The following is a 23741-nucleotide window of genomic DNA, read 5'->3' as shown; positions in this document are numbered from 1 at the left end:
ACAAAGCTACCAAAGGAACACCACGATCAAGTCCAACCGAGAAACTGGTCCAAGCGCTTAATCATCACCAAGCAAGCAAACAAACAAACAAACACGAACAGGACAAACCCGTGATACGGTTCATCGCTTCACCTTCAATTCAACCTCTCTCTTTCTGTTCATCACCTCACATCCAGACAACCCGAAATGGCATCCTCCCAAGCCCCACATGGCACCGCCTCCCCATCCCTCCACGACGACAACCCAAACTCATCAACAGCCTCTCCTGTCCTCGAAGGCCGCGACTCGCCCAACCTGCCGCTGACCATGACCGCCTCCACGGTTTTGATGACGCTCCCGCGGGACGCCACCGCCGCCCTCGCCGAAGCCGGAACCTTTGACCAAGAGAAGGTGGTGATACGTTTCAAGCCGGTCGGGTCGGCGCCCGCCCTCCGGAGGGAGCAAGTCAAAGTGCTTAGCACGCACTCGTTCGAGACGGTGGTGGCGTACCTGCGGAAGACGCTGAAGGTGCAGGAGACGGATAGCGTGTTTCTGTATGTGAATAGCGTGTTTGCGCCGGCGTTGGATGAGGTGGTGGGGAACTTGTGGAGGGTGAGTTTACTTTGGCTTTTGGTTTTTGGTGAAGGTGGTGATAATTCCGGGGGTGATGATAGTGTCAAGGAAGTGTCAAGTGCGACTAACAGTGTGAAGTGTGTGCTAACGATGTAGGTTGCAGTGCTTTAAGGATTCCACGAACCAGCTAAATGTTTCGTATTCGATGACGCCGTCTTTTGGATGATCACCTCGAGTCTGAAGGAGGGGGTCAATACTAGGAGGCTTACCGGATCGGATCATATCTTATGGACAGCATGTTAGACGGTGTCAAGATTGTGACGAGCCGTGTCGAAAAATCAGCCAACAAACCTAGGATTACTATGGAAACTTCAGCATCCTTGAGCAACTACTTGAAGGGTTTTGACACCAGGGAACGCCACACCGTCAAGGTCATCAATATCCACGGCACCTCACATCATTTTAAAGGGATCACGACAGAGGTACCTATCATCTTCTTCATTATCAACGTGAGGCAACGCTCTTATATCCAAAAACAGCAACACATTTTTTTTTATCTCAACATCATGCAAGGGGTATTATCCTCCTCCCGCCGCCACGCACGCACTACAGCATTACTCACGCATCCTTCTCACCCTCGCCTTCAGCCTTAGCAGACGCATTCGCATTCATCAGCCTCCTCACATCCCCCACAAAGGCCTCCACCTCCTCCTTCGCCATCGGGTACGTATGCTCCTCGGCCGGATAACTCCCGCCCTTGACCTCATCCCTATACGTCTCAATAGCCCTCAGCGCCTCCCCCCACACATCGCCATACTTTTTCACAAACTTGGGCAAGAACCTCCCGGGCGGGAAATTCCCCGTCATATCCGCCTGCACCAGCACCTGTCCACTCGTGCCGTTTCCAGCACCAATGCCAATCGTCGGGATTTTGAGGAGACCGGTGATGAAAGCGGCCACCTCCTGCGGCACGGCCTCCACCACCATGGCGAAAGCACCGGCCTCCTGGACGGCCAGGGCGTCTCTGAGCAATCGCTTGGCGGATTCTTTGGATTTGCCCTGGACGCGGAAGCCACCCAGGGCGTTTTGGCGCTGGGGAGTGAGCCCGATGTGGGCGAGCACGGGGATGCCGGCGGTGGTGATGGCGCGGATGGTGGGGGCCATCTCGGCGCCGCCTTCGAGTTTGACGGCGGACACGCGGCCTTCTTTGATGAAGCGGATGGCGGTGGAGAGGGCTTGTTGGGGCGAGATTTCGTAGGAGCCCATGGGGAGGTCGCCGACCTGGAAGCGTGGTTAGTGTGTTTTTTTTTTTTTTTTTTTTTTTTTTTCTACGTTCACATTGGCGTAGGGTATAGTGAGTAGGGGCGATGATTGAGGACAAGAGGTGAAATAGGTGAGACGGATCACGGAAGAATAGGGGTAGGTATACACAAAGGGTTCTTAAATGGAGACCCTGAAATGAGAAGGATATAAGAGGAAGAAAAACTCACAGTAAAAGCCCGGCTAGTAGCCCTCGCCACACTCCGACAATGCAGCAACATCTCCTCCACCAACACCTCGCTCGTGTCCTCCATCCCCAGAGCGACCATGGCCAGGCTGTCGCCCACCAGGATCATGTCCATGCCCGCATGCTCGGCCACGTGTGCCGAAGGGAAGTCGTGCGCCGTGATCATGGTGATTTTCTCGCCCTTTTTGTACATGGACTGCAGCGTGTTGAGCGTGACCTTTTTGCGGGGGTTGGTGGGCGGGAGGCCCATGGGGGAGTGAGAAGAATAGCGGGTTTGGATTTGCACATGTTGGTGGTGGTGTAGTTGGGGTTGGTATCCCGTGGTGGTGGTGGTGTTGAGGTGTGGTTGAGATGCACCGGCACCACGCAGCAGGACTATTGGTTTGTAATTGTTACCCCTGGAAAGGAGGGGAGAAGATCTCCTGAGTAGTGAAGATGTTATTTGCTTGTGCATTATGGTGGTTGTGGTGGTGGTGTTATATAAGTGGTGAGAGGCGTATGCAAAATACCGGTCCAGAATATACGCAATGTGAAGGTACAACGGGATGAATGAAGAGACTTTGCGATGCTTGGAACAATCGATGCAACTTTTCCCTACGGTTTTGGTGGTTGATGGAAATAGCAATGCTGCACTGAAAGTAATGGATTGAGAAGGAGAGAAAATGATTTCTACATTTGCGCCATTTTTTTTTCCCCCTTACTGCGCCCGGCTCCTCCTTTTTATTTCAACTCCAGAAGCCATGATGGTTTTTGCTGCGTAGAATTGAGTATATCTCACAAATTTCTTGGTGTTCTTTGCCGTTTCCGCCAAGTGTCAAGGGGGACTGGGACCCGCCGGCTTGTTCGGGCGTTCGGAGAAGGACCCACATTACCCACTTTACCGGTCGCTTGGATGTGCTTGATTGGCTGTGTTCCTGGGGCCGAGGCATCGGTGACTGTCGACTGACACTGGCGCTGCACTAACAATTTTGGGACTTTGACAAACGCAAGCATCTTGATGATGTTCGTCTCCGAACGGACACCGAGAACATTGACGGTGTTGACCTGCCTATCGTGATGGTTTGAGGCTCTATAGACTATTGTAGGGTAGTGAAAGATTTTCTGTGCCGTGTCAGATACTTGGTAGCATCTATGCAGCCACTTTATGTAAACCCGCCGACTTTGGCTTCAGATGACATTGTGAACTGCGGGGAATTGTCAGCCCTACATAAACACATGGCGTTCCGCTACCGTGGTCCAGAGCCGAAGACTCGGTGTTGGACTACCTTGTGTCGTGGGCTTAAGAGATGAATATATCTTGGACCTTGAAGTTGCTCCTCATCAAGTATCATTGATCCATATGGACGTCACATCGACCTCTTGCGCCGTTCTTTATCAGATGTTGCTGTTGACTATTGTGTCTGTTGTTGGTGACCGGATTTGGCTTGGAGACAAAGCAAACATGTAACATCACCTCCGGAATGTACCTTGGATTGGTAAATTCGACCAAGTTGCCTTGATGAGGTTGACTGGAGTTGACTCCTCCCGCGGTCCCGTCATTCCCCGTCCTCAACATCTGAAGCACACCAGCCGGTCCCGAGTGACCGCCAATGAATCATTATCGCTCCCTTCAGCGCATGACCTTCCCCACTCCTGGCTGCTTATCATTCGCTCGCGGCCGGCAAATGCACCCCTGGCTGCTACCACCTGAGGAGGTCAGCGCTGTACGGTAAGCCTGACGTCGTGGACGATCGTCGCTACTGCGGGCGGGAACGTGACAGGAGTGCGACTTGTCTCATTCATCCCACTTTGTCCCAACTTCGACTTTCCGTCCTGTGGATAATCAAACCATCGACACTTTGCCATATCAGCTTCAGTGCCTAACCTATTCGAGTCCATTCGCGATAACCTCCCCGTCATCTTTTGTTGTCAGCAACGCCCAAGCTTCGCTTCCAACCCACCTCGGCCGCAGCTGGTAGACCAGACGAGAGCGACATTGCATCTCGCCACCACCCGCCGACCACGCATTACTCCCGCATTCTGCAGTCTTGACACTTGTCATCCGTTCACAACATCGGATTATACGATAACGCGAGTGCTTGCGACTTTGCTTCAGATTCCCTGCGACAACTCGAAGCTAGATACCACCACTTCATTCTTATCAAAAAGGCAGAACCGAGCGCGAGTTTCTGATAGAGACAACATGAGTTCCCCACGCCGCCGTATCGAGACAGATGTGAGTTGCGATAGTGTTCACCTTCAGCTACGAGTCACGGACACACGTGCTAATATGTACATTGGCAACAGGTCATGAAGATGTACGAATCCCGTCCTTACAAAGCTCCAACAACCCTTTCCCACGAGCGCACTGTTAACACGACTGATACGACAGGCTCATGAGCGACTATGAAGTCACTTTGGTGAACGATAATAGTATGGATACACCCTTTCCAACCCCCTGTAGGAAACATTCAACTTCCGGTTTCGGAGCGCTAACATGGAAAAAAAAGTGTAAGATGCGACAACTAAATGATCCGAGCTGGGATGCTGGGCTTACCTAACAACACAACAGGCAGGAATTCTATGTGAGGTTCAAAGGGCCTGCCGAAAGTTTGTCTACCCAATATCTTCCATTCCCTGTCTCACCTGTGCTCAAGCCGCCAGATGTGCCTCGAGGATCTTACAGTCACTAACACCAAGCCCTCCCTACAGCCCCCTTTGAAGGCGGCATCTGGAAAGTCCGCGTCGAGCTACCCGATCAGTATCCATACAAATCCCCTAGCATTGGCTTCGTGAACCGAATCTTCCATCCCAACATTGATGAGCTGTAAGTGGGGACTGATGCCAAACTGATTGCACCATCCGAGGAAATAATCACGACAATACGTTGGGCGGGCTCTGGTTCGCCGGGGAGAAACAAGCAACAAAATGATGGGCCACTCGCCGCAAAAGAGCAATCGGGGCTAACCAAATGCGCCGCATACCAGATCCGGATCGGTTTGTCTAGACGTCATCAACCAAACATGGTCGCCAATGTTCGATATGATCAACATCTTTGAAGTATTCCTGCCTCAGCTTCTACGTTACCCGAACCCTACCGATCCTCTCAACGGTGAGGCCGCTGCCATGTTGCTCAGAGAACCCAAGACCTACGAGAACAAGGTAAAAGGTATGTCAACACATGGAGACTGCTTTGGATAACAGAAAGGAGGGAAGCTGAAATGATTTTTGCAGAATATGTCCAGAAGTACGCGAGTAAGGACGCGGCAGACGAGGCGGACGCAGAAAGTGAAGACGACGGCGAACTATCATCCGTGGCTAGCTTCGACGAGGAAGACGACGAGGAGGCCGCCGGTAAGATGGACGACGTCTAGGTTGGTAGTCCTCCAACGAAATTTGAAGGCTCTTCGAATCCTGAAGGCCCCTCAAATTCAGACGGCATCTTAGGTCGTCTTTTCGTCACTTCGCATTTATCAGCGGCAGGAGTTGTTTTCTTCGGGGTGTTCAAGGGCCTCTGTTTCGAACCGGCGTTGAATAAGGTATCTATGGGTTGGGACTTTTTTTTGGTTTGCTTAGGTCACTCGCTTTGTTTTCTCCCCTCTGATTCTAGGACTGTTCATACACATCATCTCAGTGCAAATCGTTATACCATTTCGTTAGCATGCTTTGGCTTTTAGTGCATTGCCTTCGTGGGGAAAAAAATAACCAGCTTTTTTCAGTCTAGTGATGTTTTCCTGTTTTTTTTCTGCTTGAGGAGGCCCAGGGAGACTCAAGTCTAGAACCATCACTGAGGCACAGTTGAGTTGCGACAGAGTTCTAAAACTAATCCTAAGCTAGGTGTGAAAAGTTGTCACAACAAGATCTATTGCGAGGTGATCTGAGGTCCGCGCTCGTTTTTTTTTGTTTTTTTTTTTTTTTTTTTCAGAATCATTTTGGCATTACCTGGGGACAACACCTCTATTTATGTTATTCAAAATCCTGATCCGTCGTTGCGGTCCGGTTCGACAATTGTCTATTCGAATACAAATCCTTCCATCAACCCACCTCCCATTCACTGCCTTCCTTTCCTCTCCTTCTCCACTCATCAAGATCCCCCCTAGCTTACATATAGCTAGAATCATAGTAACCCTGACGAGTGTAACGACTCCCCAGCACCGACTCAATCTTGACGGGGGAACCCAACTTCTTACTAAAGCTCGCCCTGGCCCCGCTCGCGCCCGCACCAGTGTTAGCGTACTCGCCAAACTCAACGTTGCTGGTCCTCGCATCGCCGTTGTTCCAGATCTGCCAGCCGGCAGGGTTGATCACGTTGGTCATGCTGGTCTTCTGGAAGGTGACGCGAGCGAATTGGCGCCAAGGACGACCGAGGTAGTAGGCTCCCGAGGGCACATTGTTACCGGCAGCGGCGGCGATGGAGCAGCTGTTGAAGACGTAGTTGGCTGGGTTGCTCGAAGAATCACGACCCGAGGCTGAAATATGATACAACAACAGTCAGTCAGTTACTGAACCAAATTGAAAGTGGAACAGTGAAAGGGGATGGGAAAAACATACCGGTGATATACCCAAGATTAGCAGCCATGACCTTGATATCGCACTTCTCAAACCACGCCGGTGCGCGCTGTCCAAAGATGAAATCCGTGGCTCCCTGAATCAACGTCCGGGCATACAGCTGCGCTCCGTCCTCCGCTAGCAGCGTATCCTGGAATCCCTTCAACTGGCATCCGTACACGCCCACGCCGTTGGCGGCCACGCTCAGCGCCACGGCTTGGCTGCCCTTGCCGTGGGCATTCTCAATGTTGAGGTTATACAAGCGAGTGTTGCTGCTCTTGACGCGCACAGTAGCCGTCTGGTCGTTGCTTAGGCCATCGGCCTGGGATCTGTTGGCGATGATGGTGACGGTGTTGGAAGCATAGCCTTGGGTGTTGGCAGTGTATCCGTAGATGGAGAGCTGGGCGGAGCGAGCCGGGATGAGGACCTGTTCCCAGTAGGTGCCGGGGTAGATGAAGATGCATTGAGACCCGGAAGCCGTGGTGGAGAGGGCGTTGACGGCGGATTGGATGTTTGAGTACTGTTGGCCGGCGCCGACGCGGAGACAGGCGGAGGAAGGAGGAGAGATACGGGTGGCGGCGAGGGCGGAAGAGGAGAGGGAGAGAAGGGAGAGAAGCGGGAGGAGAAGGGACTTCATGGTTGGCGACGGGATGTGGGCGATGAGCTCACTCTGTTGGGTTGGTCAGAGTTGGAGTCAAAGGTAAGGTGGTAGTGGAGGGGAACAAAGAGAGGGTGGTTGACTGGGTGATGACGCTGATATATATCTCGGAGCTTGGGTCTGTCTGTCTGTCTGTCTGTCCGTTTACATGGTTCGGCCTAGAAGCGAAAGAGGGAATCTTCTTCGTTCTCTTCCCCGGTGGATCATTCAACTTTTACTCGATCCGTCCGACCCGTTCCATGGTACGACCGCTTCTCCTCGATCCTAAAAGGGAAATACTCACTTGAAGCCATCCATCCATCCATTCACCCTTTTTTTAGCATAACGTACCGAGCGTACGTATGTACACTTTACGGTGGTTCCGGATTGGTGGACCTCTTTTAACATCCTCAACCCTCCCTCAACCCATCTCGCATGCAATGCGAGGAGTAACATCGTTCGGTCCCAAGACTTTTCAAAAATCCCGGGGTGCATCATCTTCTCGGCGGCGGATCGATCTATGTAGGTAGCTTTCGATCCAACCCATTGATTGGGAAATTGATCTACCCCTTTTTTTGTTTTTTGTGTCGCTCTCGTTACGCGGAAGGTGACTTGAAGAACAAGTGACTCGCAAGAGATGCCTCACTCAACAAACCCGCCCAGTCGCCTCTTTTTTACCCGATGTTGGTTTGTTGTCTTGGAAGCGGGGACTGGGATGAATCCCATTTGCGGATAATTACTGTAGTGTACATGGCATGTAAAAGTTGTGGTGCCGAGCGAACGGGAGTCGGGAGTCGGGACACTGGATCATTAGATTGATTGAATGTAACGAACTGCGGATGGGAGGGGAGGGGAGAGGAGGGGGGAAGGGGGGGAATTGAGTCGCAACGGAAGAAGGAACGAATCTGGAAAGAAGTTCGTGATGATTGTTCTTGAAACAGTCTTGGCGTTTATGGTGGTACGTGTGTGTAATTTCCCATTTCTTCCCCTCCATTGACTTGGCTCCTTTGCGATATTCGCGTGTTTCGAGTCTCTCCGCTAGGTGAGTGAAATGTTTCTTGGCGTGAGGCATGCTTTTAGCAGGGGGGGAGGAAACAGGCAGGGGAGTTGATTGGCCCTTCTACAAATGGGTTGAGAGCAACACTTCTATGACTTTTTGAGCTTCACGCACGACAAGAGACCATTATTTACAGGGCTGAATTATATACGACGTTGGATGAACCTTGAGCGATGCTGAAAATGATCACAACGCCATACAACAGGTTGGGTGGTGGAACGGAATATACCTTCTTCTTTCGTATCGGTGGTTGATGTGTGTGGTTATTTGACTTGTTATATGTCTTAGTTTTCAATGGAAGCACCTACTGGCCCAAAACGAATTGTCGACAAAGGAATTTACAAACATCTGACCAAGACGATTTCGAGTCTGACCGTGGTTTGGTAGTTTGAACAGAATTTGATCATGCAAACTTTTGAACTTGGGCCTTGAGATGGATTATGTGTGCCGTGAAGACAGTGTTTTGAGGTTTGAGGCTTGTACTCAGTGGGATTTGTTGAGCAGGTAAACAACAGGCAAGGAATTTGCAACAGAAAGACCTATCATTACGATATCTCGGGTCTTTTCAAATTCAATCCACTTTGCAGCTTCGATTATTCCTCTCAAATCATGCAACTTTATTCCGAATTTCCGAAAGGAACCAGATGAGGTAGGTCAACCGGCAATGGAACAAAAGAATGCAATCACCTCGAATATCATCAACATCATCACTCTCGCAAAAAGGAACCAAATTCAGGCTTCAACAGAGCATCGATTTTTGACCCCCTCTACCAAGCGGCAGAGGAAGTTTAAAACTAAGTCTAACAAAAAAATATAGTAGAATCGAAAATAACTTCCTAAAAAGTCTCCCTTTCTCGTATGCATCGCCGGGGCGTCCATAGCAGCTTCAACTCCTCATAGCTGTCTTTCCATTCAAACATGTCTCCATATTTCCATCCTTTAAAAAAGACATTATATGCAATCGCTTAGTCGAGGAAAGCGACGTCACGGGCGTGGCGGCGAGCGAGGGCAGCAGCGCGACGAGCGGCACGGCGCTTCTGGCAGCCGCTCTTAGCAGGCTTGGTAGGCTGGGGAGCAGCAGCAGTGGTGGCAGGCTTGGTGGGGGCAGCAGCGGCCGCAGTGGTGGTGACAGCGGGAGCAGCGGCGGGGGCAGTGGTGGCAGCAGGGGCGGCAGTGGCAGCGGGAGCATCACCAAGACCGGTAATGGCAGTAGCGGTGGCGATAACAGCGGAGTGGGACTGAGCGACGCTGACGGCACCCTTGATGAGGGCAGGGCCGGGAATGGAGTAGCTGCTCAGGGACTGGTAGATGTTGACGCGGATACCGGCGTCATCGGGCTTGTAGAGGGCAGTACCCTTAACACCCGCGGGCTTCTCGGTACCGGAACCGGTGACCTGGATGTTGAAGCACTGGGGGTAGTTCTGGGCGCCGTTCTCCTGGCCGGCGGAGTGGAGGGCGATGATCTCGTGGCGGAGAACGTAGAAGCCGGGGGCGATGGTGGGAGGGATCTCGACGAGCCAGCTGTTGTTGTTGGCAATGAGCTGGTCGGAACCCCACTTCTGGCCGTCGACGAGGCCGACCTCGTCGATCTTGAAGAACTCGAGAGAGGTCTTGTCGACGGTCTCGCAGCCGGAGGCGCCGCAGTTGGCGAGGTAGTCGATGACGGGACCCTTGTGAGACTCGGGCCAGGTCTCCCACTGGATGGAGATCTTGTCACCGGCCTTGACGACGGCATGGCCCTTGGCGTTGGTGGCATCCTTGTGGCAGATGATGTCGGGCGAGGAGAAAGCATCAGGGCCAACGAAGCCGTTGTCCTGGTTGTTGGCCTTCCAGCCAACGACAGCAGGGGGGTTGGCCATGTAGTTGAGGCTGCTGTCAAAGCCGCGGTAGTATTCACCGTTGATGACAATGTTGCTAACGTGACCGTGGGCCGCAACGGAGGCCGCGCCGGCGAGGACGGCAAGAAGAGACTTGGAAGTGAAGGAAGGCATCTTGATTGATTTGGTGGTTAGTTGTTGGTGTTGATTGACCGACTGGCGGATTGAAGGAGTGTTGTGATGTCAAAGATTGCGGGTAAAAGAATGAGAGGCTTCAGTCGATGAAGCTTTGGTAAAGAAGGTAGAAGTTGGAAAAAGAAGGTGAGTAGATGCCGAATGCTCAAGTTGAAGCTGATGATTTTCCAAAACTCTGCAACACGGTGACGACCATATCCTTATATATTCGAAAGTGGTTGTTCAGAATCCAAGCCTTAACCCTTGCCCGTCGGTGCCCCCGACCAGCCCACCTAGCCGAAGCATCGAGCTATTCCATTTCATGATGGGTATGTTGGACGAAGCATCGGTCAACCAACACTTCGTTTCAGCGAAATGAGGTGGTCTGGACAAGGCGGGGTCTGATAACGGAACAAATTCCCAAAGTTGATTCCAATGTGACGATGTAAGCGGGTAGTAGCCACTCCCCGCGGGTAGACCGGCCATGGATATGGAAACCAAACAGATCGACGGGCGGTGGAAGGTAATGTGGTATGCTGGCGGACCTCCAACCTCGGATACAAGTCACGGAGTGTCAGTTCCGTAGCAATGGAGACATGATTGCGGCTCCTCGAACCAAATGAGCGATACGAAGGCCATAATGGGACGAACGCACGGCGTCAAGAGAGGTGTTCGTCCATACCAAAGTGAACAGGGGAGCTTGCCGTGGCGCCGCGATGCCCGAGAACTGCCCTGCCCGTGGGGTCAAGCATCGAGCCCAGTTTCGGCCTCGCAAGCTATCCAAGCTAACCCGCAAGCCAAGCGCTGTGTTCTCGAAGCTCTCGTCACCATCACAGGCATCAGCACAAGCAGCAGTGAGGTCTGTGTGGAGACTCAGGGGCACATCAGGGGGTGATTTGAGGTGTAAACAAGGGTAGGCGAAGGGGTTCGTGTGGAGTCCGGCAGGGGCATCTTGAGCCTCCAACGTTCCAGCCAACGCTTGCTAGCGCCCGCCAGCGGCCATGTTACCGATCCCGGGCCCCGCCCCCTCCTCGGCCCCTTGGAGACTGAGCCAGTCAAGAGGCTTTGGTATGCCAGGTTTGTCGGAGTCGCGGCAGGTTGAACCGAAGTGTGGCGCCTTTTGGACGTGGTTGTTTCTTTTTTTACTGTTTTTCTTTCACGTGTGAGAAAGAGAGAAGCCAAATCGAAGGATGATGAAAGGGGTCAGGCCAGGATATGCCGCTGGAGTCAAGGGTTGAGAATCTTGAACAGACACTACATATGGGCCACGGTAGCGCCGGCCGCCTCTTGCGAGAGTCTTTGCATGAAAGTCATTTTCACCCGAATGGCACGGTCGGCATGGGCGCTTCTAGCGTAGAGGTAGTGTAAAGGGGTAGATACAACCTTGGCTTTGGATTAGAGACTGACCGACAGGAATATGATGATGATGATGGAGTGAGTGTTGGATAGCCCGAGTTGCACGACGTCTTCCTCGACCAGTGTTGCCAAGAGAAAGAGAGCCTCAGATGCTCGCTACCAGACTTGCAGACTGCGCATTGTCATCAATGCCATGGCGGGAGATCATAATGCCAACTGTTATGAGCATCACGGCTGGTGGTGGTATATCATGTCCAACCCAGAAGCATACAACTCTCAGTCTCTTTCTTGCCGTTAGTTCTTTTCCTACATTTCTTGGCATAAGACATGTCCAACGACTTTGACCCCTTGAGGTTGTCGATGTCTTTGTTGGCTTTCTGTAGGGAAGCGTTTCTCTCGCCGATGGTTTGTCCCAAATCGACCTTTTCCTGTGTGATTTTAGCAGCTGGTCAGTCAGTCTCTTGAAAACACGCGTCTCCGGCGGTTGAATCTTTACACTAGAGGCGGGACAAGGTGCAAGTGGGAGACTTTGCATAGCTCAAGAAGACGAGGGATTTGGGAAAAAAGAGCAGTCAACGGAGAAAAGAGTGGCATCAATGCGTCTGAGGGTTGAGGCACACGATGAGTTTAGGTGGAATAGTCTGGCCATCCACAAGACAGGATGGACTTGAAGAATATTTGTTGATGAGGAGGGGTAAGTAAAAATTGAGAGAGTGTTGTTGTTGTTGTTGTTGTTGTTAGTGCCCCTGACTGCACCGAGGTCCTTGGGAGGTAGGTGTACCATAGCGCTGTCCGATAAGGATGAGCGATATAAGGCCTCGAGCGACAGACAGCACAGACGTGGATGGGACGGGCAGGCACCGTGACAAATAGCGGGGGTGGGGCGCACCTCCAATGGCCCGATGACAAGGTAGGTAGGCCCCATTGTTAGTGCATAGGCTGCTCCACTCCAAACATCAAAAGTTCAACTTTTACTCATTTTCACAATCGGGACGGTCGAATCGAGAAACGGTGCAGTGTTTGGCTGCTTCCATTGCCGAGCACCCCAAGCAGCACTCATAGCTGCCCTGAGAGCCAGCACATTACTCTTCAATTGCTCGCCCTCTGTTCTGTTCTGTGGTGTTGGAGATGACCGGAGTGTTCTCATGGCCTGGCCAGTGAGAGAAATACATTACTGAATAAGCAAAGCATCTCGGCTTTCGACGACCTGGAGGTGGGCACAATATCGACGTCACAGTTTCCCTGTCGCGCGCCTTGCCGAGCGTGTCAGCTTGGCCGCCTTAAAGGACCTGCGGACACAAAAAACCGCGAACCAAAAGCAAAGAGAAAAAAAAAAAAAAAAAGCACCAAGGCAGCAAGACAGCAATATCAACCAACAAATACCCAGTATTCCTACGTCATTCGTACGTTGAGGAATTGCTGACGCGTCGCCAGTGCTCCTACTGGCCCATCACTCATCACCAATGTCAAGTCCTGTTCCGCCAAACATGAAAAAGCTGGCCATCGCGGCCCTCGACGCCAAGACTCGCGAGCTCAAGCAGCGACTCCAAGCTATCATGCAAGAACGCTCTTCTTTTCCGCCCGCCACCAGCGAGCATCTTGCGGCTGCTAGCAGACCCCTTAGCACTACTACGGTCGCGTCAACACCAAGGCCCCCGCAAGTTGAGACACCGAAACCTCGGTTCGTTCCTCATACCGTCCCCCAGGTTCCTACCGAGACGTCCATCTCGGCCGATGAGAGTGATATTGCTGCTCTGATTCGCTCCTTTTCCGATCACGTGGATCCCACAGCAGATATTATCCCTAGACCGGCTTCCTCGACCACACAGCAGAATCAAAGCTCTGTCGAGGCCCAGCCGGTCCAGGCCACTCCTGCACCCGTGTCGAATCCCTCCTCTGTGCGGCCTCCTAAACCCGCAGAGGCTGCAATCACAGCGATCTCCACTTCGGACGAGGAGGGTGAGATTCCGAGCGACACTGAAGAGCCAGTTAAAGCAGGAATGGCCCACGAACGATCTCAGGAGCAATCGAAGCACCAAGTCGCTCAAGAACCTGACAAGGCCCCCCGATCCGGACCTAATAGTACCTCTAACAAGAAACAACTCCCTCAAAAAGGCCCTGGTAAGCCCCAGACGGGCACCGGGAAGGCCCTACGTACAAATAACAGGCCCGAATCTCAGAATGCTCAGACCAAGAATCAACCTACCGCCACCTTATTGACTCCCGAAAAGGCCCTGGAGCGAGCCTTGGAGCTCAACCCGGACCTGCGGGAATGGCTGGCGCTAACTAATTACCATGACGCCGAAACACGTACCAAAAAGATCGAACGATATCGTAAGCTGAAAGCTCTGGCGGCAGAGAAAGAACGAATCGAAGCTGAGCATGCTGCCCAGAGGGCCAGGCTAGAGGCCGAGCAGCGCAAGCTACTGGAAGAAGAGGGGCTAGACTTTGGTCTCATTGCCACGCCGGTAGTCGAAACTGCCCCGGCAATCATTAACAAAGTATCCGAAGTTCCCGAGGTTGTAGCGCCCAAAAGGGAACGCGAGCCGTCCGTGGACATGACCGATGCTCCTCCGGAGAAGAAGCATCGGCCGGAGGAGAACGGACCCCGGCCGATGGACATTGACAACCAGTATGATGACCGTTACCGTGAACGTGGTCGGCCCGAGTATCCTATCAAGCGTGCCCCCTCATGGTCTCCGCGTCGTTATCGCGCACCGTCACCTCGTCGTGACCACCGTCCAAGCCGTCCCACCTCGCGTGACCGCGAATATCAACACTCTCGGTTTTCTCCTCGGCCTCGGTCCCGCGACCGTTCCGAATACAACAAATACGACGGACGCCTTCTTCATAAACATGACGACCGGAGCTACCGTGATGATGTCAACGGCTTCTTTGACGAACACGGTGGAGACAAAGCGCAAAGCGCCCAGTCGCCCCGGCGACCTAGGGATTTGGAGCATGTTGAGCACTTTGATACGGGCAAAAAGGGCGGTTAGTTTTCCTTGCGTTGTTTCTTCACCATTACATGCACAGCAAGAATCAGTTTCCAGAGTTCAAACACCCTCGCAAAGGGACCCAGCCCCGCAGATCACTTTCCTTATGGTCTGGCGACCGCACGAATCCCTTGGCTGACCACTATGTTAATCTCCCGTGATGCAGATACCCGATTTTTCGTTCTAAAGTCGTTTAACAACGAGAATTTGGACAAGGCCATGGACGACGTAAGTTTTGCAACCCCTCTGTCCTGGATCTCGCATTAGTGTTTCCGTGGTTTACGCATTCTTGCAGGCAATCTGGGTCACCCAAACGTCCAACGAAGAAAAGTTCACCAAGGCCTACCAGACGTGCAAAAATGTCATCTTCTTTTTCTCTGTGAACAAGAGCAAGGCTTTTCAGGGTTATGTAAGTTCTGGGCCAGTCATGGTGTTTGCTGTCTCTTCCTCCCTCTTATAAACCGTGGAGCATCATCTAACATGTATCTTTCAGGCACTGATGACCAGTTTACCTTCGGCCGACATCAACAAAGCATCTTGGATGAAGAATATCCATTGGCAGACCTCCCCTCCCTTCCGTCTCAGATGGCTTAGCAAAGTTGCTGTTCCCTTCTCTCGCATTGGATACCTCAAAAACCCGCTCAATGAGAATCTCTCGGTCCTGATTGCCAAAGATGGTCAGGAAGTCGAGGAGGATTGCGGCCGAGCATTGCTGAGAGAGATGGAATCCTATGCCGAGTGGGAATCGAACAAGACAGCATTCCCCTCGGGAAGTCGTCAACAGCCACAACCCGCACGCCGGGAAAGCGATTCAGCGTCGGGCTTTAACCCCGCCTCGTGGTGGAAAAACAAGAAGAAGCCGCACAACAACACCAGTCATTGGAACAACCAGCGCAATACCAAGCGTGCGGATGATTATCACGATAGGTTTCCTGCGCGTTAGCTTCTCCAGTGTGAAGGGCCGTTCAAGCAAAACGTATGAAGCGGTCTATTTACAGTCATCTACTGAGCCTCAAACAAGGGAGGCCCGGATCTAACCAAACGACAAACAACTACAAAAACCGATCTAAAATCTATCAAACTCAAACTTATATGGATGAACAAAAAGAAAAACAGTTGCGGCGGCGGGCGCGGCAGAGGAAGAGGCGGTTTGGTGAGTAGTGATCATCGCAGTAGTAAGAGTGATGATGATTCACGGGTATCGGAGGATTTAAGGGGGTTACCAACAAGAATCTGATTTGGTATTAAAGGCGTGCTCGCGAAGGGGGGGGCAGCAGTGTATACAATCTGTGTACCATGTACGTTAAGTTAGCAGTTCGATTATAAAAGGCGGATGAAGAAGTCGGAGATGAGATGTGCATGAGTAGGTTGAGTGACAGTTGTTCACAATACCCGATACGATGGCACGGAAACCAGGTTCATGATTCACGACAGCCAGCAACTGCTTGACTCGACATACGAAAAGACTTACCCAAGTCGACATCAACCTATCAGATAGCAAACTGTGGTACCTTGTCTTTGTCTTTTCCTGCGTTGCCTTGACAAGCCCGGAAACGTCGGATTCTTGTTGGAAAGAACCTGAGTAATGACAATGGAGAGATTGACGAGTTCATGAGAAATATAAACATGGAGATTATCGACTCTATGCGTATTATCCGTCATCTATGTATATCCTAGAACATCTAAGAGAGCTAACTGATCATGCATTCATTCACCATGATTTGAAAAAGACGTCAACTTTAATGCTTCCGCTGTCGTCGTTTGACCTCAATCTTCACATCCAACGCCGGAATAATCGTATGCGCTACCCATGTCGGCCGCGGTCGCTCGGCGATAGGCTTGATGTCGTAGTTTTGGAGGATGTGGGCCAGCATCATTTTGACTTCGTGGGCTACGAAGAAACGGCCGGGGCTGTGAAGACGGATTTGAGTTAGCGATGGACGTTACTTGCACATACATATGAAGAAGAAAATACTAACCAAGCATGCCTCCCATGACTAAAAGGCAAAAATTCACTACTGGTAGTCACCACCCCCAACCTCTTGATCCTCAAGGCCTCCTCTGTATCCTTTCCCCTTTCCACCTCCTCCTGCGAGCGAGCCTCGTACTCCTCCCTTACCCTCGAGAACCTCAGCGCGTCGTACGTCTTGGGATCCTCGTAAATGTCTGCGTCATGCTGCACGCTCATGTTCGCCATCAAAATGGCTCCGTAGGGGGCATGCCACCCCTCAAACGGGTTGGTGATTCCCTCCTTGGCTACGACTTTGCGGTGAGTGAGACCCGTGCTGAAGGTCGACAGACGCATGCTTTCGCGGATGGCCGAGTCGGTGCGGTATAGCCGGGCAAGGCCGTTTTTGGTCCAGATGCCATTGGGTTCAGACTGCAAAACGGCGGTGGTTTCCTCCCGCAAGATGGACAGGTAGTCCTTGGAAGGGTCGGAGGCCAGCAGATCGAGAAACAAAGCGTGCAGAGTGATGACGGTGGTATGGATGGCTGCGAACTCGATGGGCAGGAGACGCATGGCGATCATGTAGGGCGTCTGCTCGTGCGGCAGGTTGTCGGCTTTGGCTTGGCGGATGAGCCAGGTGATGAGGGATTCTTCGGGTGGGGTTTGCGATTCGCCGGATTCAAAGCGCTCGTAGTCGCGGAGGCGCTGCTCGATGACGGGCTTGAGCAGGCGGTAGCCTTGGTGGAAGTGGTACCAGTTGGGCAGGGTGACGAGACGGCCGACGAGCGGGTGGAGGACCGTCGGGAAGAGCGTCAGGATGAGACAGTTGCGGAAGACGTCGTCGGCGAATCCGACTTGGCTCGAGAGGAAGGCTTGGTTGCGGCAGAGAGGCAGGCCGACGGCTAGGCGGTTCATGACGCGGGGGACAATGGCTAGTAGGGCCTCCCAGAGGTTGAGGGTAGTCCAGTTCTCGGAGTCGGTGCCAAAGGCAATGTCGATGGACTCGGCGACTTCTTGTTGGATGTCGGGGAGGAGAGTGACAAGGTTGCGGGCCAGGTGCCTGTGCATCACCTTGGTAGGGAAGTGGTCGTCGACATTGAAGAAGTTGTAGGTGCCGAAGAGGACGTCTTTGTGGGATTCTTGGGTGCTGGCGACCGTCTCGGGCTGTTCGAGCATCCAGGCTATCTGTTCTTGAGGAACGACAATCTCGTCCGGCTGGCTGGGAGAAGAGGGAGTGACGAAAGAGCGGCCGTGTTTGCCATACTTGTTGTAGCCTTCTTCGACCCAGTTGTGGTAGTTGCCAAGGTTCATCCAGTTGCGAACCGTCGCGCCGATTCCTCCAGTGAAGCCAACTCGGGGTAACGATTTGGGATATGTTGGCTTTCTCGTCGAGTCGATGGCGAAACTCACAAGTGTGAGAAGAAAAACAAGCGCCGTGACGCGACCCAGAGTCAAGCTGGCCAGCAGCGACTCGAGCAGGTGGGAGCTCAGACTGGTGATTGCCATTGTGTCTGTCTACCGTCCGGTTGACATTTGGAAGGATATGTTATGATGGCGCGAGATGGGTTTTGTTGTCGTCGGCGCCATGTTTGCTTATTCCTGGCCCGGGGATACTCTACTCCTCGATGAAACACGGCAGAAACAGGAAGTCGACGAGGATCAAGGTCGACGCGGATTTGTGTTTCTCGATTTGTGTCAAAAAGCGTACAAGGCACGTCACTTGGGGCTCTGGGCCTGGTCGTTGCGGGGCACTTCAGGGGCATGGTCGTCTGTAAGCAGTTACAAACCCCAACCCGGCCCGCTCCTTGTGGGGTCTTGGTCTTCCTTTGTTTTCTTCAGCCCTATGACGAGCCTCGCGCCTCATCCCTTCTTTTTCTTTCTCGGCCTCGCAAGGTCCGTGGGGACTGACTCGATAGCCTTGCTCATGGGGATCGGCACCTTCCGTCTGATCACAATACATGGCCATTCTAGTAATATGGTGACAGGGCCAAATGCCTCGACATGACATCACCATCAACAAAGACAATGCGAGTACTTGGACATGTCTACCTTCAACGGCTTGTTGGCCGAGTTTCCCGACATTAGAGGTGAGCGCATTCCCCTTGTTTGGATTCCAAGGCTAACTACCCACTGCCATTGATTCAGTTGACTTCTTCCGCACCCACCCAAATCGCAAGCCTCCATTGGCCTGTTTCTTGAGCCATGTCCATACCGATCACCTTGCTGGTCTCGACACCTTGCGATCACCATTGTTAGTCGAGAATTTGCTCTCCTGACAATTGGATATATCTAACGGCTCATAGCGTTTATTGCTCTGCCGCCACCAGGGAGATACTGCTCCGCCTAGAGACCGTAGCTCGTCGCATCAACTATGCCCAAGGCATCCTGGAGGCTCGACAACTGTCCTACAAGCACCTCAGGAACCTGTTGAAACCACTCCCTCTTGACACGCCGGTCGAACTCGAACTCGAGCCAGGAAACCATATCCAAGTCACCCTGCTGGACGCAAATCATTGCCCTGGCGCTGTCATGTTTCTGTTCGAGGGACAAGGGAAGGCTGCCCTCTACACCGGGGATATTCGGAGCGAGCCATGGCATGTCAACGCCATTGCAAGGTCACCCTCTATGGTTCAGTATGCATACGGGCTGAAGACACTCGACACCATCTACCTCGATACATCCTTTATTGAGGATATCGAGTTTCCCACGAAAGCTCAGGGCATCAGCGAGTTGCTGGACAAGGTCTCCAGGTATCCTCCCAGCACGATCTTCCACTTTCAGGCCTGGACATATGGGTACGAAGATGTGTGGGTTGCCCTGTCCAAAGCACTGGAGTCAAGAGTAAGCTATGAGCCACGCCTTTACCATGCCGTGTTTGTCAGCTAACTTTGGTAGGTCCATGTTGACGAATACAAGATGGGCATTTACCAGTCTCTTCTTGCCAAGGATCCAGGGAACAAGCGCGGCTTCGGTGTCTTGCATCACTTGTCTCCCGAGGCTCCGGCACTTGTGGGGTTTATGCGCGGTAACTCGTATCACCCGGGCTGTCTGACATTGGATGAAAATGTCCGTCTCCATAGCTGTGAGAAGGGCAACTTCTGCAAGACAGTTCGAGAAAACCCGATAGTCCAGATACATCCCGTCCTTACCCACCTTCACAACGGCGAAGACCTTCCAGAACTTGGTATTGGTGGAGGAGGCGATGATCTTGAGCACAACGAGGAGCAAGAACACTTGTCCGAGGTACAAATTCAGATGGTTACGAAGTTGTAAGACTTGCCTTCACTGTCCTGAAATTATTCTCATACTAACTCTGACAGTATCCGCTGGCTTCAAAAGTCGGCTGAGAAAGTTGAACTTCTACCTCTCGAGTCTTTTGCAAGCGGTTCGAAAATCGAGATAGGCTTGGAACTGCTCACATCCGGCGAAGATAACAAAAGTGCACTCATCAATTTCCTGCGAGACCTGATCATTAAGTCCCAGTCCCAGATAGCTTTGGAGAGATCCATGCTGGCTGCTCACAGCACAGATGAAGGAAATTTGCCTAGTCGCATCACCTTTCCCTATTCGCGCCACTCGTCGTATGCTGAGCTTTGTCATCTGATTGACGTTTTCAAACCAAAAGACGTATGGCCCAACACTGTTAATCCGCGCGAGTGGCTTGAACAAGGTATGACAATCCCTATCCCCAATGATCATCACCATTTACTGATGCTTGGTTTTTGTTAGGTATTACCATTGAACACTTGTTCGGAAAGCACTGTTCCGGTAATGCATTTCGACACGACAAACTGATGGGAGAGATGTTTGGAATGAGGGAACAACCTATCCTAATCAGTGACGACAGCCAGTCCACCGCTAGTCATCCGGCAAGTTCATGCCATACCCCTTCGTCGCCAAGCCCACAGGTCGTTGACAACTGGGATGGCACAACCATTGCTCCCAATCTGAACTTGGAGAGCAGCTTCTCCCAGATTTCGGTCCAGTCTGAGGCTTTCTTTGACATGCGCACTCATGCCTTCCACCTGATGCTTGACAACGCTATCAATAACGCCGGCCACGATATCGGTCTTATATCCACCAGAGACCACCACACAAACAAGGAGGTCGAACTAGGCGAAACATGATTGGAGCGCTTATTCTCAAACCTTTAAAGACACTCTCTCTTGCATGTCTCGGCTCCGGGACCCCCTTTTCTAGCGTTGTAGTAGCCACGAACATCGTTTGGTACTTGGCCGCCCAGCATGGAGAATTTTGTTTCCAGCAATCGAATCTGAAAGATTCACACCAGAAAATTTGGAGATCGACCTTGGACTGCAACGTCCTCCGATCAATTCGGAGCATGGCGAGCATGATTTAGCCATTTACAAACTGTATCGGCCCTTCTCGTTTGCCTAAATGTCACCTAACCCCCGGGCCTCGCTACCCTAATGCTTGATACTTCAGGGTCCCATGTAGAGTTCGTGGAGCCACACTTTACAAGTAGTGGACGTCAATATTGAGAGGCGGCTTTCACGTGGGAGGGGAGTGGCATACAGATGGTTCTATGGAAAAGGTAGAAGAGCTTCTTGGGATATAAATGTCTTTCAAGTCCCAGATGTTTCTGTTGCCGCATCTAGACCTTCTTGAGCCGCTTCGATATCCCTTCTTCCCGACCTGATCCTACGAGCGCGTCCTGCGCGTCAAGAAATGAGAATCCCCAGTCTCACTCTCCTCGTCTCTACCTGGGCGTGGGCCTGCTGCGCCCTCGTCATCGACACCGCATCCTTGGGTCTTGACAATAACCAGATAGTCCAGCGCGCCGACCCATCGCTCGCCGGATACCTGGGTGTCTTCTTCCTCGGCGCCGATCCATACGTCTACTTCTACCTCAGCAACGGCAACAACCCCATCTCGTTCAAGGCTCTAAACAAAGGCTCGCCAATCTTCAAGCCGACGAAGGGGACAGGCGGTGTTCGGGATCCGACTATCGTTCCGGGTGGAGGCAGCGAGGCAGGGAAGAAGTGGTATATCATTGGGACGGATCTGAATATTGGAAAGGTGCGTTAGACTGCAGCAGGAGGAGGAAGGTTTTGTATAGCCAGGACCAGGTTTATTAACGGTACTACTTCGATGAATGAAAACAGACAACATGGGACGCGGCACAACGAACAGGCTCCAAGGGGATATTTGTCTGGGAAAGCACCGATCTCATCAACTGGGTCAATGAAAGACTTGTGATCGTAGAAGACAATACGGCCGGCATGGTATGGGCACCTGAAGCGATTTGGGATCCGGCAAAGGGTCAATATCTCGTCCATTGGGCTTCCAAATTTGTATGTGTCCCTCTCTTTCCTTCCTCCCTCTATATTCTTCTCCCCTCCCCCTCTTTTCCATTTCCATTTCTGTTTTCTCCCCCAATTTTTGTTTCTTTTTCTCCCTCTTCCCCCCTCTCTTCTGTTTTTCTCCTTTCACGTCCTCATCCCGATCCCTATTCTAACCAAAAGCCAGTACTCCCCCTCCGACCCCTCCCACACCGGCACCCCCTCCTCCACCAAGATCCGCTACGCCTACACCTCCGACTTCCGCACCTTCTCCACTCCCCAGACGTACATCGACCGATCCCCAACCAACATCATCGACCTAACCATTCTTCCTCTCAACTCTTCCTCCTCCTACCTCCGCTTCATGAAAGACGAATCCCTCAAGACCGTCTTCGTCGAAACATCCACCACCGGTCTTTTTGGTAGTTGGACCCGCGTCGGCGGTGCCTCAGCCATAATCGAATCGGGCGTAGAAGGCCCCGCGGCGTATTGGGATAATACCACTCCCGGAAAAGTCCATTTGCTATTAGACTTTTATGGGAGTGATGGGTATCGACCGTATGAGAGTACGAATCCGGAAAGGAATAGTGGTGGGTGGACGGCGAGTTCGAGGACGGGGTGGCCGACGGGGTTGAGGCATGGGAGTGTGTTGCCTGTGGATGGGACGGTTTGGGAGAGGTTGAATGCTAGGTGGGGTTGATGATCAAAAAAATGAATACCCAAAAAAAGGAGGTGGGTTGGGATGGGGAGTGAAATGGGACTGGGACTGGAACTGGATGAGAATTGAACGTGAAGGGGAAAAGAGGGGATTCGTTGCTGTTAGAGGGGACGAAAACATCATGCCAAGCATCGCAACCTGTGACGACCTGAATGGCCCCGTGCCTTCCAAAACAACAAGGCAAAAAACACACAAAAAAAACTTCCCCCAGTCGGTCTCGAACGGGTCACGTCTCGGGCAGAGGACAGATGCACCGAGCTGGCGCGACAGGTGTAATGGGTGGGCTGTCACTCCACGCCACTACGCCATGCACCACTAATTCCACGACCCGTTGCTATTCTGTTCGTCCCATCGCCTTATTAAGTCTTGCTCAAATGGCCGTTTCATTGGATATATTTACAGTTGTCGTCTCTGCAAGATGCGCTTCTTCCATTCATTCTGTTTCCGGTACCGTCTCGTGCGATGTATATCCGACCGTACACTACTACTTTCCAGAACAGAACAAGATCAACTAAACAAAAATCAGATATCCTCCCACCAAGCTCTTCCAAGTAACTTTTTCCCAGATCAGTTTGTTTGCACATTCGCGTTCTTTTTTTGCTTTTCAGACGAGTTCCACCTGATAACCATGACAGAGGAAAACAAGACTAGAGAGAGTGAGTTTCAAGGAAATGGGGTATCGTTCCCACCACCAGTTATCAGCGATCATCACCGAAAACAACCAGACCGTTCCAGATGAAAAACAGAGGGAACCGCCGCCAGCCGCCATAGGGTGACAACCACCATTGACGCCGTTTTTCTATTTTCCTAAACCAACCAACGAGCAAAGACGTAACGTAAAGGAGGCAACATGAAGAAGGACGAAAGGGGAAAGGGTGAAATAAAGATGAAACATAAAAAAGGGTAGAGAGCAAAGAAAAGTAATGTGAAGTGAAAGAGAAGAGCAAGAGGAAGAGCAAAGCAAAGCAATTACTAAATCTTTTTCTCGACAACATCCTGTGCGCCAGCGGTATAGTGTTCTTGTCCTTGTTTGGGAGAATAAAAGGGAACATGGGGCGAAACAACGTAGCTCAAGAGGGGAAGATCATCTGCCTCACCAGCGATTTAGTTTCAACTTCATCAGAACTGAAGGGTGGTTGATTGTTAAAC

At 51.9% G+C, this 23741-nt stretch overlaps 10 protein-coding genes across 10 annotated transcripts; 5 read left to right on the top strand and 5 right to left on the bottom strand.

The window, feature by feature from the left end:
- Positions 1 to 24: 24 nt before the first annotated feature.
- B0T23DRAFT_137330 (ubiquitin-related domain-containing protein) lies at positions 25 to 1002 on the top strand. Its single transcript, XM_062832296.1, has 2 exons — positions 25 to 591; positions 716 to 1002. The coding sequence occupies exons 1-2, from the start codon at positions 187 to 189 to the stop codon at positions 776 to 778; spliced, it is 468 nt and encodes a 155-aa protein (XP_062692706.1). The 5' UTR covers positions 25 to 186; the 3' UTR covers positions 779 to 1002.
- B0T23DRAFT_137311 (ketopantoate hydroxymethyltransferase-domain-containing protein) lies at positions 940 to 2728 on the bottom strand. The gene is made up of 2 exons (XM_062832295.1): positions 2043 to 2728; positions 940 to 1833 (listed from the first exon to the last, which is right to left on the bottom strand). The coding sequence occupies exons 1-2, from the start codon at positions 2511 to 2513 to the stop codon at positions 1171 to 1173; spliced, it is 1134 nt and encodes a 377-aa protein (XP_062692705.1). The 5' UTR covers positions 2514 to 2728; the 3' UTR covers positions 940 to 1170.
- Positions 2729 to 4241: 1513 nt separating this feature from the next.
- B0T23DRAFT_404341 (ubiquitin-conjugating enzyme/RWD-like protein) lies at positions 4242 to 5412 on the top strand (the record flags this gene model as incomplete). The annotated part of the gene is made up of 7 exons (XM_062838887.1): positions 4242 to 4274; positions 4355 to 4356; positions 4431 to 4458; positions 4615 to 4648; positions 4751 to 4865; positions 5026 to 5207; positions 5273 to 5412. The coding sequence occupies 7 exons, from the start codon at positions 4242 to 4244 to the stop codon at positions 5410 to 5412; spliced, it is 534 nt and encodes a 177-aa protein (XP_062692704.1).
- Positions 5413 to 5950: 538 nt separating this feature from the next.
- Positions 5951 to 7367, bottom strand: B0T23DRAFT_379246 (pectinesterase precursor). Its single transcript, XM_062837137.1, has 2 exons — positions 6590 to 7367; positions 5951 to 6507 (listed from the first exon to the last, which is right to left on the bottom strand). Exons 1-2 carry the CDS (start codon positions 7221 to 7223, stop codon positions 6140 to 6142), a joined length of 1002 nt encoding a protein of 333 aa, XP_062692703.1. The 5' UTR covers positions 7224 to 7367; the 3' UTR covers positions 5951 to 6139.
- Positions 7368 to 9171: 1804 nt separating this feature from the next.
- B0T23DRAFT_137171 (glycosyl hydrolase family 61-domain-containing protein) lies at positions 9172 to 10580 on the bottom strand. The gene has a single exon (XM_062832294.1). The coding sequence runs from the start codon at positions 10269 to 10271 to the stop codon at positions 9246 to 9248; it is 1026 nt and encodes a 341-aa protein (XP_062692702.1). The 5' UTR covers positions 10272 to 10580; the 3' UTR covers positions 9172 to 9245.
- Positions 10581 to 12941: 2361 nt separating this feature from the next.
- Positions 12942 to 15994, top strand: B0T23DRAFT_379241 (YT521-B-like domain-containing protein). The gene is made up of 4 exons (XM_062837136.1): positions 12942 to 14621; positions 14790 to 14851; positions 14919 to 15032; positions 15117 to 15994. Exons 1-4 carry the CDS (start codon positions 13091 to 13093, stop codon positions 15564 to 15566), a joined length of 2157 nt encoding a protein of 718 aa, XP_062692701.1. The 5' UTR covers positions 12942 to 13090; the 3' UTR covers positions 15567 to 15994.
- A 156-nt stretch (positions 15995 to 16150) lies between these two features.
- On the bottom strand, positions 16151 to 18341 carry B0T23DRAFT_337515 (cytochrome P450). Its single transcript, XM_062835828.1, has 2 exons — positions 16603 to 18341; positions 16151 to 16534 (listed from the first exon to the last, which is right to left on the bottom strand). The coding sequence occupies exons 1-2, from the start codon at positions 18075 to 18077 to the stop codon at positions 16363 to 16365; spliced, it is 1647 nt and encodes a 548-aa protein (XP_062692700.1). The 5' UTR covers positions 18078 to 18341; the 3' UTR covers positions 16151 to 16362.
- A 271-nt stretch (positions 18342 to 18612) lies between these two features.
- Positions 18613 to 21096, top strand: B0T23DRAFT_441778 (uncharacterized protein; the record flags this gene model as incomplete). Its single annotated transcript, XM_062840793.1, has 6 exons — positions 18613 to 18658; positions 18717 to 18822; positions 18875 to 19412; positions 19467 to 19840; positions 19892 to 20241; positions 20301 to 21096. 6 exons carry the CDS (start codon positions 18613 to 18615, stop codon positions 20696 to 20698), a joined length of 1812 nt encoding a protein of 603 aa, XP_062692699.1. The 3' UTR covers positions 20699 to 21096.
- B0T23DRAFT_137050 (glycosyl hydrolase) lies at positions 21097 to 22659 on the top strand. The gene is made up of 3 exons (XM_062832293.1): positions 21097 to 21611; positions 21698 to 21886; positions 22062 to 22659. The coding sequence occupies exons 1-3, from the start codon at positions 21261 to 21263 to the stop codon at positions 22572 to 22574; spliced, it is 1053 nt and encodes a 350-aa protein (XP_062692698.1). The 5' UTR covers positions 21097 to 21260; the 3' UTR covers positions 22575 to 22659.
- Positions 22660 to 23198: 539 nt separating this feature from the next.
- B0T23DRAFT_137025 (uncharacterized protein) lies at positions 23199 to 23731 on the bottom strand. Its single transcript, XM_062832292.1, has one exon. The coding sequence runs from the start codon at positions 23642 to 23644 to the stop codon at positions 23291 to 23293; it is 354 nt and encodes a 117-aa protein (XP_062692697.1). The 5' UTR covers positions 23645 to 23731; the 3' UTR covers positions 23199 to 23290.
- Positions 23732 to 23741: the final 10 nt, after the last annotated feature.

Source organism: Neurospora hispaniola (genome assembly GCF_033458365.1).
Source record: "Neurospora hispaniola strain FGSC 10403 chromosome Unknown B0T23scaffold_4, whole genome shotgun sequence".
Taxonomy (NCBI): Eukaryota; Fungi; Ascomycota; class Sordariomycetes; order Sordariales; family Sordariaceae; genus Neurospora; species Neurospora hispaniola.
The sequence above is the reverse complement of the archived record's forward strand: the minus strand, read 5'-3'. Positions and strand labels throughout refer to the sequence as shown.

Excerpts from the sequence above, each read along its gene's own strand:
- B0T23DRAFT_137330 (XM_062832296.1), top strand. The coding sequence starts at position 187 with ATGGCATCCTCCCAAGCCCCACATGGCACCGCCTCCCCATCCCTCCAC. Across the intron at positions 592-715 it reads TGGTGGGGAACTTGTGGAGG|TGCTTTAAGGATTCCACGAA; the intron begins GTGAGTTTACTT and ends TGTAGGTTGCAG.
- B0T23DRAFT_137311 (XM_062832295.1), bottom strand. The coding sequence starts at position 2,513 with ATGCACAAGCAAATAACATCTTCACTACTCAGGAGATCTTCTCCCCTC. Across the intron at positions 1,834-2,042 it reads CTACTAGCCGGGCTTTTACT|GTCGGCGACCTCCCCATGGG; the intron begins GTGAGTTTTTCT and ends CCACGCTTCCAG.
- B0T23DRAFT_379246 (XM_062837137.1), bottom strand. The coding sequence starts at position 7,223 with ATGAAGTCCCTTCTCCTCCCGCTTCTCTCCCTTCTCTCCCTCTCCTCT. Across the intron at positions 6,508-6,589 it reads TAATCTTGGGTATATCACCG|CCTCGGGTCGTGATTCTTCG; the intron begins GTATGTTTTTCC and ends ATCATATTTCAG.
- B0T23DRAFT_137171 (XM_062832294.1), bottom strand. The coding sequence starts at position 10,271 with ATGCCTTCCTTCACTTCCAAGTCTCTTCTTGCCGTCCTCGCCGGCGCG.
- B0T23DRAFT_379241 (XM_062837136.1), top strand. The coding sequence starts at position 13,091 with ATGTCAAGTCCTGTTCCGCCAAACATGAAAAAGCTGGCCATCGCGGCC. Across the intron at positions 14,622-14,789 it reads TGATACGGGCAAAAAGGGCG|ATACCCGATTTTTCGTTCTA; the intron begins GTTAGTTTTCCT and ends CCCGTGATGCAG. Across the intron at positions 14,852-14,918 it reads TGGACAAGGCCATGGACGAC|GCAATCTGGGTCACCCAAAC; the intron begins GTAAGTTTTGCA and ends GCATTCTTGCAG.
- B0T23DRAFT_337515 (XM_062835828.1), bottom strand. The coding sequence starts at position 18,077 with ATGGCAATCACCAGTCTGAGCTCCCACCTGCTCGAGTCGCTGCTGGCC. Across the intron at positions 16,535-16,602 it reads AGTCATGGGAGGCATGCTTG|CCCCGGCCGTTTCTTCGTAG; the intron begins GTTAGTATTTTC and ends CCGTCTTCACAG.
- B0T23DRAFT_137050 (XM_062832293.1), top strand. The coding sequence starts at position 21,261 with ATGAGAATCCCCAGTCTCACTCTCCTCGTCTCTACCTGGGCGTGGGCC. Across the intron at positions 21,612-21,697 it reads CGGATCTGAATATTGGAAAG|ACAACATGGGACGCGGCACA; the intron begins GTGCGTTAGACT and ends GAATGAAAACAG. Across the intron at positions 21,887-22,061 it reads TCCATTGGGCTTCCAAATTT|TACTCCCCCTCCGACCCCTC; the intron begins GTATGTGTCCCT and ends ACCAAAAGCCAG.
- B0T23DRAFT_137025 (XM_062832292.1), bottom strand. The coding sequence starts at position 23,644 with ATGTTCCCTTTTATTCTCCCAAACAAGGACAAGAACACTATACCGCTG.